Source organism: Heptranchias perlo, unplaced genomic scaffold, assembly GCF_035084215.1.
Source record: "Heptranchias perlo isolate sHepPer1 unplaced genomic scaffold, sHepPer1.hap1 HAP1_SCAFFOLD_389, whole genome shotgun sequence".
Lineage (NCBI taxonomy): Eukaryota > Metazoa > Chordata > Chondrichthyes > Hexanchiformes > Hexanchidae > Heptranchias > Heptranchias perlo.
The window spans coordinates 119,037-138,361 of record NW_027139401.1 but is presented as its reverse complement, the minus strand read 5'-3'; the positions used below and the strand labels follow the sequence as shown (position 1 = coordinate 138,361).

At 43.8% G+C, this 19,325-nt stretch overlaps 1 protein-coding gene across 1 annotated transcript; it reads right to left on the bottom strand.

The window, feature by feature from the left end:
• Positions 1 to 6,123: 6,123 nt before the first annotated feature.
• LOC137311980 (CD48 antigen-like) lies at positions 6,124 to 19,089 on the bottom strand. The gene is made up of 6 exons (XM_067978792.1): positions 18,793 to 19,089; positions 16,126 to 16,446; positions 14,847 to 15,134; positions 12,830 to 12,925; positions 9,718 to 9,842; positions 6,124 to 8,059 (listed from the first exon to the last, which is right to left on the bottom strand). The coding sequence occupies exons 1-6, from the start codon at positions 18,857 to 18,859 to the stop codon at positions 7,973 to 7,975; spliced, it is 984 nt and encodes a 327-aa protein (XP_067834893.1). The 5' UTR covers positions 18,860 to 19,089; the 3' UTR covers positions 6,124 to 7,972.
• Between the last annotated feature and the right edge of the window lie 236 nt (positions 19,090 to 19,325).

The following is a 19,325-nucleotide window of genomic DNA, read 5'->3' as shown; positions in this document are numbered from 1 at the left end:
AGATTAATAGATAGATTGGATTAATATATGGATAGATTAGATTAATAGATGGATAGATTAGATTAATAGATATATTAGATTAATAGATGGATAGATTAAATTAATAGATAGATTAGATTAATAGATGGATAGATTTGATTAATAGATAGATTAGATTAATAGATGGATAGATTAGATTAATAGATAGATTAGATTAATAGATGGATTGATTAGATTAATAGATAGATCGATGAGATTAATATATAGATAGATGAGATTAATAGATGGATTAGATTCATAGATGGGTAGATTAGATTAATAGATTAGATTAATGGATGGATTAGATTAATAGATGGATAGATTAGATTAATGGATAGATTAGATTAATAGATTAGATTAATTGATAGATAGATGAGATTAATAGATGGATAGATTGGATTAATAGATTAGATTAATGGATGGATAGATTAGATCAATCGATAGATTAGATTAATAGATGCATTGATCAGATTGTTAGATTAGATTAGATTGATAGATGGATAGATTGGATTAATAGATGGATTAGATTAATAGACAGATCGATTACATTAATGGATTAATTAGATTGGATTAATAGATATATTAGATTAATAGATGGATAGATTAGATTAACAGATAGATGAGATTAATTGATATATAGATTAGATTAATAGATGGATTAGATTAATAGATAGATTGGATTAATAGATGGATTCGATCAATAGATGAATAGATTAGATTAATAGATTAGATTAATAGATAGATGAGATTAATAGATGGATTTGATTAATAGATGGATTAGATTAATAGATGAATAGATTAGATTGATAGATAGATTAGATTAATAGATGATTAGATTAGATTAATAGATAGATAAGATTAATACATGGATTAGATTAATAGAAGGATAGATTAGATTAATAGATGGATATATTAGATTAATAGATAGATTGGATTGATATATGGATAGATTAGATTAATAGATAGATTAGATTAATAGATGGATAGATTAGATTAATCGATGGATAAATTGGATTAATAGATGGATTAGATTAATATCTGGATAGATTAGATTAATAGATAGATTAGATTAATAGATGGATAGATTTGATTAATAGATGGAAAGATTAGATTAATATATGAATAGATTAGATTAATAGTCTGATAGATTAGATTAATCGATGAATAGATTAGATTGATAGATGGATAGATTAGATTAATAGATAGATTGGATTAATAGATGGATAGATTAGATTAATATATTAGATTAATAGATGAATAGATTAGATTTATAGATAGATGTGATTAATAGATGGATAGATGAGATTAATAGATGGATTTGATTAATAGATCGATAGATTAGATTAATAGATGGATTTGATTAATAGATGGATAGATGAGATTAATAGATGGATTTGATTAATAGATCGATAGATTAGATTAATAGATGGATGTGATTAATATATGGATGGATGAGATTAATAGATGGATAGATTAGATTGATAGATAGATAAGATTAATAGATGGATTAGATTAATAGATGGATTAGATTAATAGATAGATTGGATTAATAGATGGATTCGATCAATAGATGAATAGATTAGATTAATAGATTAGATTAATAGATAGATGTGATTAATAGATGGATTTGATTAATAGATGGATTAGATTAATAGATGAATAGATTAGATTGATAGATAGATTAGATTAATAGATGATTAGATTAGATTAATAGATAGATAAGATTAATACATGGATTAGATTAATAGAAGGATAGATTAGATTAATAGATGGATATATTAGATTAATAGATAGATTGGATTGATATATGGATAGATTAGATTAATAGATAGATTAGATTAATAGATGGATAGATTAGATTAATCGATGGATAAATTGGATTAATAGATGGATTAGATTAATATCTGGATAGATTAGATTAATAGATAGATTAGATTAATAGATGGATAGATTTGATTAATAGATGGAAAGATTAGATTAATATATGAATAGATTAGATTAATAGTCTGATAGATTAGATTAATCGATGAATAGATTAGATTGATAGATGGATAGATTAGATTAATAGATAGATTGGATTAATAGATGGATAGATTAGATTAATATATTAGATTAATAGATGAATAGATTAGATTTATAGATAGATGTGATTAATAGATGGATAGATGAGATTAATAGATGGATTTGATTAATAGATCGATAGATTAGATTAATAGATGGATTTGATTAATAGATGGATAGATGAGATTAATAGATGGATTTGATTAATAGATCGATAGATTAGATTAATAGATGGATGTGATTAATATATGGATGGATGAGATTAATAGATGGATAGATTAGATTGATAGATAGATAAGATTAATAGATGGATTAGATTAATAGATGGATTAGATTAATAGATAGATTAGATTAATGGATGGATTAGATTAATAGATGGATAGATTAGATTAATAGATAGATTAGATTAATAGATGGATTCGATTAGATTCATAGATAGATTAGATTAATAGATGGATTAGATTAATAGATAGATTAGATTAATGGATGGATTAGATTAATAGATGGATAGATTAGATTAATAGATAGATTAGATTAATAGATGGATAGATTGGATTAATAGACAGATAGATTACATTAATAGATGGATTGATTAGATTAATAGATAGATTAGATTAATGGATGGATTAGATTAATAGATGGATAGATTAGATTCATAGATAGATTAGATTAATAGATGGATAGATTAGATTAATAGATAGATTAGATTAATAGATGGAAAGATTAGATTAATAGATGGATTAGATTAGATTAATAGATAGATTTGATTAATAGATGGATTAGATTAGATTTATCGATAGATTAGATTAATAGATGGATTCGATTCGATTCATAGATGGATTAGATTAATAGATGCATTGATCAGATTGTTAGATTAGATTAATAGATGGATAGATTGGATTAATAGACAGATAGATTACATTAATAGATTATTTAGATTGGATTAATAGATATATTAGATTAATAGGTGGATAGATTAGATTAATAGATAGATGAGATTAATTGATATATTGATTAGATTAATCGATGGATTAGATTAATAGATGGATAGATTAATACATGGATCGATTGGATCAATATATAGATTAGATTAATAGATGGATAGATTAGATTAATAGATGGATCGATTAGATTAATAGATGGATTAGATTAATAGATGGATTAGATTAGATTAATAGATGGATAGATTAATACATGGATCGATTGGATCAATATATAGATTAGATTAATAGATGGATAGATTAGATTAATAGATGGATCGATTAGATTAATAGATGGATAGATTAGATTGATAGATAGATAGATTAATAGATGGATAGATTAGATTAATAGATAGATTAGATTAATAGATGGATAGATTAGATTAATAGATAGATTAGATTAATAGATGGATAGATTAGATTAATAGATAGATTAGATTAATAGATGGATAGATTAGATCAATCGATAGATTAGATTAATAGATGGATTAGATTAATAGATGGATAGATTAGATGAATAGATAGATTAGATTAATAGATGGATTAGATTAGATTAATAGATGGATTAGATTAATAGATGGATTCGATTAGATTAATAGATGGATAGATTAGATTAATAGATGGATTAGATTAATAGATGGATAGATTAGATTAATAGATAGATTAGATTAATATATGGATTCAATTAATTGATGAATAGATTAGTTTAACAGATAAATTAGATTAATAGATGGATAGATTAGATTAATAGATAGATTAGATTAATCGATGAATAGTTTAGATTAATAGATGGATAGATTTGATTCATAGATAGATTGGATTAATAGATGGATAGATTAGATTAATAGATAGATTGGATTTATAGATGGATTGATGAGATTGATAGATAGATGAGATTAATAGATAGATTAGATAAATAGATGGATTAGATTAATAGATGGATCGATTAGATCAATAGATAGATTAGATTAATTGATGGATAGATGAGATTAATAGATAGATTAGATTAATCGATGGATAGATTTGATTAACGGATGAATAGATTCGATTAGATGGATTAGATCAATAGATAGATGAGATGAGATTAATAGAAATATTAGATTAATCGATAGATTAGATTAATAGATTAGATTAATATATGGATAGATTAGATTAATAGATGGATTAGATTAATAGATTAGATTAATAGATGGGTTAGATTAATAGATGAATAGATAAGATTAATAGATGGATTAGATTAATAGATGAATAGATTAGATCAATAGATAGATTCGATTAATAGATGGATAGATTAGATTAATTGATGGATTAGATTAATAGATAGATTAATTAGATTAATAGATCGATTCGATTAGTTTTATAGATGGATAGTTTAGATTAATAGATAGATTAGATTCGACTAATTGATGGATAGATTAGTTTAATAGATTGCGTAGTTTAGATTAATAGATAGAATAGATGTTCTTAATAGATGGATGGATGAAATTAACAGAGAGATATTTATTGAGGTTTATATGATCTACACCCATCGATAGATGGATTATATCGATATATTGTCTCATGGGGTGAATTATTTCCCCTGCACTGTACAGATTACTCAATCTCTGCCTCATGTCTTGCTCCCTGTTGGTGCTGGGATCACTAACCTCTCTCTCCCTCCTTCTCTCTTCGCTCAGGCACGGAATTGGAGGTCCGAAGAAGACGAGGGAGCGGCCAAGAATGTAAGTGACCTTCCCCCCCGCCCCCCACTCCAGAGGCCCTGCCTTAAGCTGCTTACGCCCTACCGTGAAGGTGTTATTATAAGATATTAATAACAGACCCCCCGTGGCATTGCTCCCAGTGAGAGTGATGATGATCTGTTAGATCAGTGTAGGAGTGTTATACCGTGCAATGTGTTATTATAAGATATTAATAACAGACCCCCCGTGGCATTGCTCCCAGTGAGAATGATGATGATCTGTTAGATCAGTATAGGAGTATTATATCGTGCAATGTGTTATTATAAGATGTTACAACGGACCCCCCATGGAATTGCTCTCAGTGCCTGTGATGATGAGCGGTTAGATCAGTATATAAGTGTTATACTGTGCAATGTGTTATTTTAAGAAGATTAGAAATAGGAGCAGGAGTAGGCCATTCGGCCCCTTGATCCTGCACCGCCATTCAATAAGACCATGGCTGATCTTCGACCTCAACTCCACTTTCCCGCCCGATCCCCATATCCCTTGATTCCCCAAGTGTCCAAATATCTATTGATCTCAGTCTTGAATCTACTCAACGACTCAACATCCACAGCCCTCTGGGGGAGAGAAATCCAAAGATTCACCACCCTCTGAGTGAAGAAATTCTTCCTCATCTCAGTATTAAATGTCCGACCCCTGATCCTGAGACTATGTCCCCTCGTTCTAGACTCTCCAGCCAGGGGAAACAGCCTCTCAGCATCTACCCTGTCAAGCCTCTCAGAATCTTATGGGTTTCAATGAGATCACCTCTCATTCTTCTAAACTCTGGAGTGTAGAGGCCCATTCTACTCAATCTCTCCTCACAGGACAACCCTCTCATCCCAGGAATCAATCCAGTGAACCTTTGTTGCACCCCCTCTAAGGCAAGTATATCCTTCCTTAGATAAGGAGACCAGAACTGTACACAGTGCTCCAGGTGAGGTCTCACCAGATCCCTATATAATTGCAGCAAGACCTCCTTACTCTTATACTCCAACCATCTTGCAATAAAGGCCATTGTACCTTCCCTAATTGCTTGCTGTACCTGCATGTTAATTTTCTGCGATTATAAGGTATTACTATCAGTTCCCCCCTTGGCATTGCTGCTGGTGAGTGGGATATTAATTTATCAGAATGGAACAGGAGATCTTTTAATGATATCATCCAGAGTGAAACCTTTTTCCTGCCTAATATCTCAACAAATGATCGCGAGACGCCTCCCTCCCCCTCCCCCTCCCCCTCCCGGGAGTGTAACTGAGAAACACCTTACTCTGTACATTTGGCAACGACCGTGAATCATGTCCCATCTCTCCAGACAGCGGACTGTTCAAGGCACTGGGCTCAGAATCCGTGAGTACTTTTATTTATTTTTCAAGATAAATGAGGGAACACCCCACAGTTTAACAAATGGAGATTTCCTCGTACTTTGTGATGTATAAAATAATAAAGATGCCTCTCGCTTTTCTTAGCACAAGCCTTATCCTTTTAACAACAGAATAATTAAAAGCTAAATCGTAATATGTCTGACAATTAACTGCATTGTCTCCAAAACATTTGTTTCAAGACTACATGCAGAGCCGGACGCGCAGTGCTACAGCTAGAAACTCACGCGTAAAGGACTCCCCGGGAATCCTGAATGACTGTCTCTCCAAGTTGCTTGCTGTGTCTCTCTTTCAAGGTGGTTAAAGTTCCTTAATCAGCTTTTGCTTTGCAGCCCTCTTGTACACCGTGTTAGAAACGAGGGTAATTTGTCGAATGTTTGCTGAGTTTCACTTTACTGTAGGCACTGTACGACCTTCAGGCCGTCAGATTGCTGCATACGTACCTCCCTGGGGGCGTCAGTCTCCTGTTCCATTGTCTAAACTTTCATCCTTCTCCAATGTTATCGAAAGGATAGGATTTGGGTGCACACGGTTTATGTGCTCGCGTGTCGTAACCATGATTGTTACGTTAACTGTTCTGTCCTCGTTCCGTATTATAAAACAATTAATGTAAAAATATATATCTGTATTCTGATGGCTTTCTGTCTAAACTCTACGTTTACTGATTATGCCCTGAGATTGGCCAGCTTTGGAAACTTTAAAAACCCTTAGCGACAGAGACAATAAAGGAGGGGATGGCAGAAGGGAATAGGAAGAGCTTCGGAAAGAAGTTTAAAGAACAATTTGGAAGGCAAAGAGGAACCACGAAATGAAACTATCAAGGGACAGGACAAGAAAGAGTAAAGTATTCCATAGACACGTTAATAACAAAAGGAAAACCGGAATAGGGAGAGGGCCAGTAAAGGATACACACGATAAACTCATCGGTAAGGGCAGAAATATTGATCAGTTACTTTACCTCAGTATTTAGCAGGGAGACTAACAAGGTGGGCAGGACATTAGAAGGAGAGGTTCAAAAAGGTACAACTGCATTGAAGATAGAAAGGGAGGAGATAATGGATAAACTAATCAAACTTCGAGAGGATAAAACCCCTGGTCCGGATGGATTGCCTCTGCGCATCTTCAAAGAAGTTCTGGAGGAGATAGCAGAGGCACGATTACAGATATATAAAAATTCATTGGAAAAGGGAATAGTGCCAGGGGACTGGCGGACAGCTAATGTGATTCCGGTATTTAAAAAGTGAGGTAGAACCAGTCCCGGGAACTGTACATCGGCGGTCAGAGAGATAATGGAATCTCCACTCAAAGATGCAACAGAAAAACATCGAGAAACAGAAAATCTAATAAAGAATAGTCAGCACGGATTTCAAAAGGGAAGGTCATGCTTGACCAACCTTCTTGAATTCTTTGAAGAAGTAACAGAGAGGGTCGACAAGGGTAATGTAGTAGATGTAATATATATGGACTTTCAAAAGTCCCTCGATAAGGAACCGCATTGTCGACTCACGACCAAGGTCAGAGCACGCAGAGTCAGGGGAGAGGTAGCAGAATGGATAGCGAGCTGGCTACAAGACAGAGAGTAGGGGGTTAGAGGCAGTTACTCAGACTAGGGAAAGGTGGGAAGTGGTGTTCCACAGGGATTGGTAATGGGTAAATGAAGCGGGGGGTGGGGGGAGGAGAGGAGAATTGTTCATTACGCAGCGAGTTGTTACGATCTGGGAACGGGTTTCCTGAAAGCACGGATTGAGTCTCGAGGTTTTCTGGTTCGGGTTGGATTATCTCTCCTCAAAATGTTTCATCCACTCCGCTCTCAATCGGCCCCCAGTCCAGGGTTCTTGATGGTATCGTACACGGTGATTGACGACTGCTCTGTGGGACCCTCAACCTGCTTCACATCCTACAGAAAAAGCAGAAAAGCTTGATTTGATCAAAAGAAACGAGCCAGAACCCACAATCAACGATAGGATAAAAATAGCTGGAACGGAGGTGCTGAACAGCTTGGTATCATTCAGAGTTCCCAAGTCTTTGACGAGGGGTAATTTCCAGGCTTCTGGGGAAAGAGCAGGGGAGTGGAACCAATTGGATAGCTCTTTCAAAGAGCCGGCACAGGCACGATGGGCCGAATGGTCCCCTCCTGTGCTGTATGACTCTTGTTTTTTAAAGCTTGATTCTGGGGGAGGTGGGCGTCGCCAGCAAGGCCGGCATTTATTGCCCATCCCGAGTTGCCCCTTGAGAAGGTGGTGGTGAGCCTTCTGCTTGAACCGCTGCAGTCCGTGTGGAGAGAGTGCTGTTCGATCGGGTGTTTTGACCCGGCGACGGTGAAGGAACGGACAGTATGTGTACCAGTCGGGGCGCTGATTGAGTTGGGAGGGGGGAATCTTGGAGGAGATGATGTACTCGTGCACCTGCTGCCCCGAGTCCGAGGCGGTGGAGGTTATTGAGACAAGTAGCTCTGTACCACACCGAGGGCTGTGGGATTAGCTAACCCAGCGAGAGAGCTGGGGGTAACAACATTTCAATATCAGTGACCTTTCCAAGAGATTGAGTTACATCGAACCTACAGCACAGAAACAGGCCATTCGGCCCAACTGTTCTATCTCAGTGTTTATGCTCCACACGAGCCTCCTCTCTCCCTACATCATCTCCCCCTATCACCATATCCTTCTATTCCTTTCTCCCTCACGTGTTTATCGAGCTTCCCCCTTAAATCCATCTCCACTATTTGCCTCAACTACTCCTTGCAGTAGCGAGTTCCACATTCTCACCACTCTCTGGGTAAAGAAGTTTCTCCTGAATTCCCGATTGGATTTATTAGTGACTATCTTCTATTTATGGCCCCTGGTTCTGGTCTCCCCCCACAAGTGGAAACATCTTCTCTACGTCTACCCTATCGAACCCTTTCATTATCTTAAAGACCTCCATCAGGTCACCCCTCAGTCTTCTCTTTTCGAGAGAAAAGAGTCCCAGCCTGTTCAGTCTTCCCAGAATGGATATCCTCTCAGTTCTGATATCCTCCTTGTGTTTTTTTTTGCACCTTCTCCACTGCCTCTATATCCTTTTTATAATATGGAGACCAGAACTGTGCACAGTGCTCCAAGTGTGGTCTAACCCAGGTATATGGAGACCAGAACTGTGCACAGTGCTCCAAGTGTGGTCTAACCCAGGTATATGGAGACCAGAACTGTGCCCAGTGCTCCAAGTGTGGTCTAACCCAGGTATATGGAGACCAGAACTGTGCCCAGTGCTCCCAGTGTGGTCTAACCCAGGTATATGGAGACCAGAACTGTGCACAGTGCTCCAAGTGTGGTCTAACCCAGGTATATGGAGACCAGAACTGTGCCCAGTGCTCCAAGCGTGGCCTAAATCGTGTTCTATGCAGTTCCAGGATAACCTCCCTGCTCTGATATTCCATGCCTCAGTTAATAAAGGAATGGATCCATTGTGCCTTCTTAACCACCTTATCTACCTGTCCTGCTACCTTCAGGGATCTGTGGACATATCCTGTCCCTCAGAATTGATTCCTCTATTGAGAGTCTGAAATGAGTGTCCCATTACCAGTTCATCTCCTTCTGGTGGTAAACGGTCCTTTTGGCGCTTCTCAAGTAGATTTGGATTGACCTCAGCATAGACAGTCGCTGTTTCGCCTGGTGCTTCCTGTCTCTTTGTCCCGTTCGGACAAACTTTGAAAGGGAAAAATGATGACAGTGAGAGATGTGTGGGTGGGAATTATCGATGGAACTTCTAACCCGACACGAGAATCTGCTCACGCTCTGTCCCACACGCTCCCTCAGCAAATCTCCTTCAAACACAACCGCAACTCGCATTTAAACAGTGCCTTTAACGCGGTAAAATACGTCCCAGGGTGCTTCACAGGAGGGTAAATCAGACACAAACTGACACCGAGCCACATAAAGAGATATGAGGACAGGAGGCCTAAAATCTCAGTTAAAGAGGCAGGTTTTAAGGAGGGCCTTAAGGGAAGAGAGAGAGAGGCGGAGAGGTTTAGGGAGGGAATTCCAGAGCACAGAAGCCCCAGGCAGCTGAAGGCACGGCCGCCAATGGTGGAGCGATGGGAATCGGGGGGATGCGCAAGAGGCCAGAATTGGAGGAGGGCAGAGATCTGGGAGGGTTGGAGGGGCTGGAGGAGGTTACAGAGATCTGAGAGGGTTGGAGGAGGTTACATAGATCTTGGAGTGGCTGGAGGAAGTTACAGAGATCTGGGAGGGTTGGAGGGGCTGGAGGAAGTTACAGAGATCTGGGAGGGTTGGAGGGGCTTTTTTTTTATTCGTTCACGGGATGTGGGCGTCGCTGGCAAGGCTGGCATTTATTGCCCATCCCTAATTGCCCTTGAGAAGGTAGTGGTGAGCCGCCTTCTTGAACCGCTGCAGTCCGTGTGGTGACGGTTCTCCCACAGTGCTGTTAGGAAGGGAGTTCCAGAATTTTGACCCAGCGACAATGAAGGAACGGCGATATATTTCCAAGTCGGGATGGTGTGTGACTTGGAGGGGAACGTGCAGGTGGTGTTGTTCCCATGCGCCTGCTGCCCTTGTCCTTCTAGGTGGTAGAGGTCGCGGGTTTGGGAGGTGCTGTCGAAGAAGCCTTGGCGAGTAGCTGCAGTGCATCCTGTGGATGGTGCACACTGCAGCCACTGTGCGCCGGTGGTGAAGGGAGTGAATGTTTAGGGTGGTGGATGGGGTGCCAATCAAGCGGGCTGCTTTATCTTGGATGGTGTCGAGCTTCTTGAGTGTTGTTGGAGCTGTACTCATCCAGGCAAGTGGAGAGTATTCCATCACACTCCTGACTTGTGCCTTGTAGATGGTGGAAAGGCTTTGGGGAGTCAGGAGGTGAGTCACTCGCCGCAGAATACCCAGCCTCTGACCTGCTCTCGTAGCCACAGTATTTATATGGCTGGTCCAGTTAAGTTTCTGGTCAATGGTGACCCCCAGGATGTTGATGGTGGGGGATTCGGTGATGGTAATGCCGTTGAATGTCAAGGGGAGGTGGTTAGACTCTCTCTTGTTGGAGATGGTCATTGCCTGGCACTTATCTGGCGCGAATGTTACTTGCCACTTATCAGCCCAAGCCTGGATGTTGTCCAGGTCTTGCTGCATGCGGGCACGGACTGCTTCATTATCTGAGGGGTTGCGAATGGAACTGAACACTGTGCAGTCATCAGCGAACATCCCCATTTCTGACCTTATGATGGAGGGAAGGTCATTGATGAAGCAGCTGAAGATGGTTGGGCCAAGGACACTGCCCTGAGGAACTCCTGCAGCAATGCCCTGGGGCTGAGATGATTGGCCTCCAACAACCACGACCATCTTCCTTTGTGCTAGGTATGACTCCAGCCACTGGAGAGTTTTCCCCCTGATTCCCATTGACTTCAATTTTACTCGGGCTCCTTGGTGCCACACTCGGTCAAATGCTGCCTTGATGTCAAGGGCAGTCACTCTCACCTCACCTCTGGAATTCAGCTCTTTTGTCCATGTTTGGACCAAGGCTGTAATGAGGTCTGGAGCAGAGTGGTCCTGGCGGAACCCAAACTGAGCATCGGTGAGCAGGTTATTGGTGAGTAAGTGCCGCTTGATAGCACTGTCGACGACACCTTCCATCACTTTGCTGATGATTGAGAGTAGACTGATGGGGCGGTAATTGGCCGGATTGGATTTGTCCTGCTTTTTGTGGACAGGACATACCTGGGCAATTTTCCACATTGTCGGGTGGATGCCAGTGTTGTAGCTGTACTGGAACAGCTTGGCTAGAGGCGCAGCTAGTTCTGGAGCACAAGTCTTCAGCACTACAGCTGGGATGTTGTCGGGGCCCATCGCCTTTGCTGTATCCAGTGCACTCAGCCGTTTCTTGATATCACGTGGAGGAGGTTACAGAGATCTGGGAGGGTTGGATGGGCTGGAGGAGGTTACAGAGATCTGGGAGGGTTGGAGGGGCTGGAGGAACATAAGAACATAAGAAATAGGAGCAGGAGTCGGTCATACGACCCCTCGAGCCTGCTTCGCCATTCAATCAGGTCATGGCTGATCTTCGACCTCAACTCCACTTTCCCGCCCGATCCCCATATCCCTCGATTCTCTTGGTGAGCAAATATCCATCGATCTCAGTCTTGAATCTACTCAACAACTGAGCATCCACAGCCCTCTGGGGGAGAGAATTCCAAATATTCACAACCCTCAGAGGGGAGAAACTGTTCCTCATCTCGGTCCTAAATGTCCGACCCCTTATCCTGAGACGATGCCCCCTCGTTCTAGACTCTCCAGCCAAGGGGGAAACAGCCTCTCAGCATCTACCCTCTCAAGCCCCCTCAGAATCTTATATGTTTCAATAAGATCACCTCTCATTCTTCTAAACTCCAGAGAGTATCGGCCCATTCCACTCAATCTCTCCTCATAGGACAACCCTCTCATCCCAGGAATCAATCCAGTGAACCTTCGTTGCCCCCCCTCGAAGTCAAGTCTATCCTTCCTTAGGTTAGGAGACCAGAACTGTACCCAGTTACAGAGATGGGGAGGGGCGAGGCCGATGGAGGGGAATTAAAGGGGGAGGACCTTTGGCAGGAAGGTTTGCTGCCCCAAACAGTACTGACACAATTCCCCGCACACCCCCAGAATCGGGAGCTCCTCAGACCCAGGAATTTTAGGGTTCAGCGACTTACTTGTTTCTTTATTCTTGTAGAGAATGAATAATAGACCGGCCAATAGAATGACGAGCATCAGCACTATAACCACTGTGGCAGTAGATGACTGTGTCCCTGGGGAGGAGAAACATTCTCACAGATATTACTCCATCCAATCTTCATGGGCACAGCAACACGTTCTCCACCTCCAATCCCCTCCCCTCCAATCCCCTCCCCTCCAATCCCCTCCCCTCCAATTCCCTCCACTCCAATCCCCTCCCCTCCAATCCCCTCCCCTCCAATCCCCTCCCCTCCAATCCTCTCCCCTCCAATTCCCTCCACTCCAATCCCCTCCCCTCCAATCCCCTCCCCTCCAATTCCCTCCCCTCCAAACCCCTGCCCTCCAATCCCCTGCCCTCCAATCCCCTGCCCTCCAATCCCCTGCCCTCCAATTCCCCTCGCCTCCAATTCCCCTCGCCTCCAATTCCTCTCGCCTCCAATTCCCCTCGCCTCCAATTCCCCTCGCCTCCAATTCCCCTCGCCTCCAATTCCCCTCGCCTCCAATTCCCCTCGCCTCCAATTCCCTCCCCTCCAATCCCCTGCCCTCCAATTCCCCTCGCCTCCAATTCCCCTCGCCTCCAATTCCCCTCGCCTCCACTTCCCCTCGCCTCCAATTCCCCTCGCCTCCACTTCCCCTCGCCTCCACTTCCCCTCGCCTCCACTTCCCCTCGCCTCCAATTCCCCTCGCCTCCAATTCACTCTCCTCCAATCCACTCCCCTCCAATTCCCCTCCTCTTCAATTCCCTCCCCTCCAATCCCCTCCCCTCCAATCCCCTCCCCTTCAATTCTCGTCCTCTCCAATTCCCCCCTCCAATTCCCCCCCCTCCAATCCCCTCCCCTCCAATTCCCTTCCCCTCCAATTCCCTTCCCCTCCAATTCCCTTCCCCTCCAATTCCCTTCCCCTCCAATCCCTTCCCCTCCAATCCCCTCTCCTACAATCCCCTCCCCTCCAATCCCCTGCCGTCCAATTCACCTCCTCTCCAATCCCCTCCCCTCCCCCCCCAATCCCCTCCCCCCAATCCCCTCCACCCCCCCAATTCCCTTCCCCCCCAATTCCCTTCCCCCCCAATTCCCTTCCCTTCCAATCCCCTCCCCTCCAATTCCCTCCCCTCCAATTCCCTCCCCTCCAATCCCCTACCATCCAATCCCCTACCATCCAATTTCCTTCCACTCTAATTCCCCTGCCCTCCAATCCCCTCCCCTCCGATTCCCTTCCCCTCCAAATTCCCCTCCCCTCCAATCCCGACCCCTCCCAATTTAAAGCTCCCTCTACATTGTCCTATCAAAAACTCCCAGGGGCAGGTTCAGGGTTAGATACAGAGTAAAGCTCCCTCAACACTGTCCCATCAAACACTCCCAGGGCAGGTACAGGGTTAGATACAGAGTAAAGCTCCCTCGACATTCTACCGTCAAACACTCCCAAGGCAGGTACAGGGTTAGATACAGAGTAAAGCTCCCTCTACACTGTCCCCTCAAACACTCCCAGGGCAGGTACAGGGTTAGATACAGAGTAAAGCTCCCTCTACATTCTACCGTCAAACACTCCCAAGGCAGGTACAGGATTAGATACAGAGTAAAGCTCCCTCTACACTGTCCCCTCGAACTCTCCCAGGGCTGGTGCAGGGTTAGATACAGAATAAAGCTCCCTCTACACTGTCCCATCAAACACTCCCAGGGCTGGTACAGGGTTAGATACAGAGTAAAGCTCCCTCTACACTGTCCCATCAAACACTCCCAGGGTCGGTACAGGGTTAGATACAGAGTAAAGCTCCCTCTACACTGTCCCATCAAACACTCCCAGGGTCAGGTACAGGGTTAGATACAGAGTAAAGCTCCATCTACACTGTCCCATCAAACACTCCCAGGGCAGGTACAGGGTTGGATACAGAGTAAAGCTCCCTCTACACTGTCCCATCAAACACTCCCAGGGCAGGTACAACACGAGACTGTCTGATACCTGAAAGCAGTTGTTTGCTTCTCTCACTGTGACACTTACCAGATACGGTTATATTACAGACATCACTCAGCTTGATCTGTGCGGTGTCGTTACTGACTGGGTTCCAGGCTTCACACCTGTACACACTCTCCTTGACATCCGATGTGTAATAGATCCGGAGTTCCTCTCCGTGTCCAGAGAGATAATGGTTGCTGTCATTCCCCAACTCCTCTCGTCCCCTCCACCATCGGAAGCTGGTGAGATTGCCTGAGGTCACTGAGCAGGTCAGGGTGATGTTACAGATCCCCTGGGTGACAGTAGCCGTGATGTTCGTTCCTGACACACGCTCTGACATTAGGATCGAAAGAAAAACACAGGCAGACATGTGAGAAAGTAATGGAGGCCCTTGTGTGACAGCTCAATACCCAACTATCCCCTCCCCGCCACCCGTGTCGTCTACGATGCTCCCGAGTCAACTTTAAGCAGATCCCGTCTCAGTCCTCCATCCGCCATTTTAACTGTCTCGCTCCCCCGCTGGTTTCACGTGGATCAAAATGGAGGAGAATCACACACATGCATCACACACTCCTTCGCTCAAATTCACCGTTTTTGGGTTTGTATCCCGGGAGTTCTCTCTGGTTCAGTGTTGTTACTCACTCCTGTAAGCTGAACCTGTGTCCCTTAAGATCTGGAGTGCGCCCTCTCGTTCTGGCCTAGATCGCGTTAAACAAGAGGGAGACCCTTGGCTTGTGATAGGGAATCATAACTCTGTACCCTGGTTACTGGAATGTTTTGTGGGCTGTCCTATCAATCCTTCTCGTTAAAAGATTCCCAGATTCTCCGAATGTCTGGAGACTCAGGATTTAGACCGACAACTGATTTATTTCCACGAGGCAGGTGAATGAACAGCAAACAGGACAAGATGGTGAAAGGCACAGAACTGTATTCTGGTATTTCACAGTGAGTCTGAGATTGTGGGGAACCTGTTTCATCTCCCCTCTCCATCCCTCCGATGGGAACAGGGTTTACACTGGGATTGAGTGAGGTATTTCACAGTGAGTCTGAGATTGTGGGGAACCTGTTTCATCTCCCCTCTCCATCCCTCCAATGGAAACAGGGTTTACACTGGGATTGAGTAAATCCAGCAATGTACTGCGTGTACCCCCAGACTCAGGCTGCCTCACCCCGACACCCCTGAGATCAGTGACCCCAGTATGGGCACTGACAATCAGGAGCGATTCAATAAACTTTGTAATGTACAATATCTGTCCCAACCCATTAATTTGGGGTCTTTCAGTAATGGGTGAAGCCCAGAATCAGCAGATACAATCTCACTCACCGTACACGTCCAGTCGAACCAGCTCCGAAGTTTCACGTCCTAACGCTCCTGTTACAATCACCTCATACACACCACTGTCCTCTCTCTGTAAGTCACTGATTTGCAGACTGTAATTCTCTGGATGAAACTTTATCCGTCCCGTGTACTCCTCAGTGCCGAACGTTTCAACATTCTTGTTCATGTATCTCGCTATTCTGGCGTCGGGTTCTTTGCGTTTCCAAACAACCTCAACATCCTCCGGTGTGGGTGGGATCCCAACAGGTAAGACAATCGACTGACCCAGGGTTCCATTCACAGGGGGACGGAGAGTCTGAATTTCACCTGAGTTAACAGGAGGAGACAGTGAGTGTTTGTGGAACAGGACAAGCTCAGTGATTGAGGAACGAGTTGGAGAGATATATAACCCAGTGCCACATCTCCACAGGGTCTTTAAGTGACTGAAAGGCAATAAATACTTTTGAAGTGTTGGAACGTAGGGAAATGGGGCAGATAATTTGTGGAGGAGTTCGAGTCAAGAACCCTCGACACTGTCCCATCAAACACTCCCAGGGCAGGGACAGGGTTAGATACAGAGTAAAGCTCCCTCTACACTGTCCCATCAAACACTCCCAGGGCAGGTACAGGATTAGATACAGAGCAAAGCTCACTCTACACTGTCCCATCAAACACTCCCAGGGCAGGTACAGGCTTAGATACAGAGTAAAGCTCCCTCTACACTGTCACATCAAACACTCCCAGGGCAGGTACAGGGTTAGATACAGAGTAAAGCTCCCTCTACACTGTCCCATCAAACACTCCCAGGGCAGGTACAGGGTTAGATACAGAGTAAAGCTCCCTCCACACTGTCCCGTCAAACACTCCCAGGGCAGGTACAGGGTTAGATACAGAGTAAAGCTCCCTCTACACTGTCCCATCAAACACTCCCAGGGCAGGTACAGGGTTAGATACAGAGTAAAGCTCCCTCTACACTGTCCCATCAAACACTCCCAGGGCCAGGTACAGGCTTAGATACAGAGTAAAGCTCCCTCTACACTGTCCCATCAAACACTCCCAGGGTCAGGTACAGTGTTAGATACAGAGTAAAGCTCCCTCTACACTGTCCCATCAAACACTCCCAGGGCCAGGTACAGGCTTAGATGCAGAGTAAAGCTCCCTCTACACTGTCCCATCAAACACTCCCAGGGTCAGGTACAGTGTTAGATACAGAGTAAAGCTCCCTCTACACTGTCCCATCAAACACTCCCAGGGCCAGGTACAGGCTTAGATACAGAGTAAAGCTCCCTCGACACTGTCCCATCAAACACTCCCAGGGCAGGTACAGAGTTAGATACAGAGTAAAGCTCCCTCTACACTGTCCCATCAAACACTCCCAGGGCAGGTACAGGGTTAGATACAGAGTAAAGCTCCCTCTACACTGTCCCATCAAACACTCCCAGGGTCAGGTACAGGGTTAGATACAGAGTAAAGCTCCCTCTGCACTGTCCCATCAAACACTCCCAGGGCAGGTACAGGGTTAGATACAGAGTAAAGCTCCCTCTACACTGTCCCATCAAACACTCCCAGGGTCAGGTACAGGGTTAGATACAGAGTAAAGCTCCCTCTGCACTGACCCATCAAACACTCCCAGGGCAGGTACAGCACGGTTTAGATACAGGGTATGTTTTTATCTGGTGGACACTTGTCTCTCCTTTGCCCTCACACATTTGTAGAAACAAAGAACTGTAAAAGATTTTTGAACAAATGAAACCGCACGAGGTGCAGTGAGAAATCGGAAATGTTCAGCCAGGGTGTGAGGAGCTCTCTCTGTAATGGGAGATATTTGCTGATGCAGTTCACAGACTGCAAGATACAGCGAGTGCTGGCAGGAAATGGTTTATTGTAAACGGCAAAGTGAGAATTATTTTAAGGAGAGAATGGTGCACGTCTACGGGTAAAGAGGGTGTGGGTTAGAGAGAGAGGGAGGGGGGAGACAGAGAGAGAGGGAGACAGACAGAGAAGGAGAGAGAGAGGGAGAGAGAGAGAAGGATACAGAGAGAGAGGGAGAGTGAGAAAGAGAGAGAGGGATACAGAGAGAGAGAGGGAGAGAATGAGACAGAGGGAGAGAGAAAGAGAGAGAGGGGGAGAGAGGGATGCAGAGAGAGGGAGAGGGAATGAGACAGAGGGAGAGTGAGAAAGAGGGAGAGGGAGACAGAAAGAGAGTGACATAGAGAGAGGGAGAGGGATAGAGAGACAGAGAGAGTGAGACAGAGGGAGGGTGAGAGAGAGGGAGGGCGAGAGTGAAATAGGGAGAGGGAATGAGGGAGACGGATGGTGAGAGAGAGGGTGGGAGAGACAGTGATACAGTGAGAGAGAGACAGTGAGGGAACGAGACAGACAGGGTGGGAAAGAGAGAGAGAAACAGAGAGAGGGAGATGATGACAGAAAGACACAGACAGAGTGAAGAAAGACAGAGAGAAAGAAAGACAGAGAGAGAGACAGACAAAAAGAAAATAGAGCGGCAGAGACAGCGAGAGAGAGCGACGGAATTGTTGCGATGTTTGGCCTAGTAGAGACCCAGGGACCAACCACGATGGGCCGAATGGCCTTCGCACACACTGGAAACGTTAAGGATGTTCTCACACTTCTCGCTGCTCTTCACACACAATTGATGAAAAGAATATCTCTTACCCACGCAGATGGCAAACAGGAACACACAGACAAGGCTCCAGACCCGTCCCGCACACAACTGCCACATCTCTGGGTTTTATTCAGAGCGTCGGAGTCTCTCGAAGAGTTGAAGTAGAGGATCAGGAAGTGGTTATTGTCACAAATTGAGGTAACTCGTGCTACAGACTGCTATCTGGTAGGGTAATCTCCACCACACAGAGAGGGAGCATCAGAAACAGTGGGGGGAGCAGAGGGAATGGGACTGAGGGGAGAGATCTTTCAGAGAGAGAGGGGACACAGGGGGCGAGGGGTGAATGGGGAAAGGGGGAATGGGACTGAAGGGAGAGATCTTTCAGAGAGAGGGGGGCACAGGGGGTGATGGGGTGAATGGGGAAAGAGGGAATGGGACTGAGGGGAGAGATCTTTCAGAGAGAGGGGCACAGGGGGTGATGGGGTGAATGGGGAAAGGGAATGGGACTGAGGGGAGAGAACTTTCAGAGAGAGAGGGGCACTGGGGGGGAATGGGGAAAGGGGGAATGGGACTGAGGGGAGAG

What these genes read in the sequence shown, in the direction of transcription:
- LOC137311980 (XM_067978792.1), bottom strand. Translation starts at nt 18,859, where the DNA reads ATGTGGCAGTTGTGTGCGGGACGGGTCTGGAGCCTTGTCTGTGTGTTC. An exon ending in CTACAAGAATAAAGAAACAA is followed by an intron (nt 9,843 to 12,829) that starts GTAAGTCGCTGA and finishes TCCCTTTCAAAG; the next exon opens with TTTGTCCGAACGGGACAAAG. An exon ending in CACCAGAAGGAGATGAACTG is followed by an intron (nt 8,060 to 9,717) that starts GTAATGGGACAC and finishes CTTTTTCTGTAG; the next exon opens with GATGTGAAGCAGGTTGAGGG.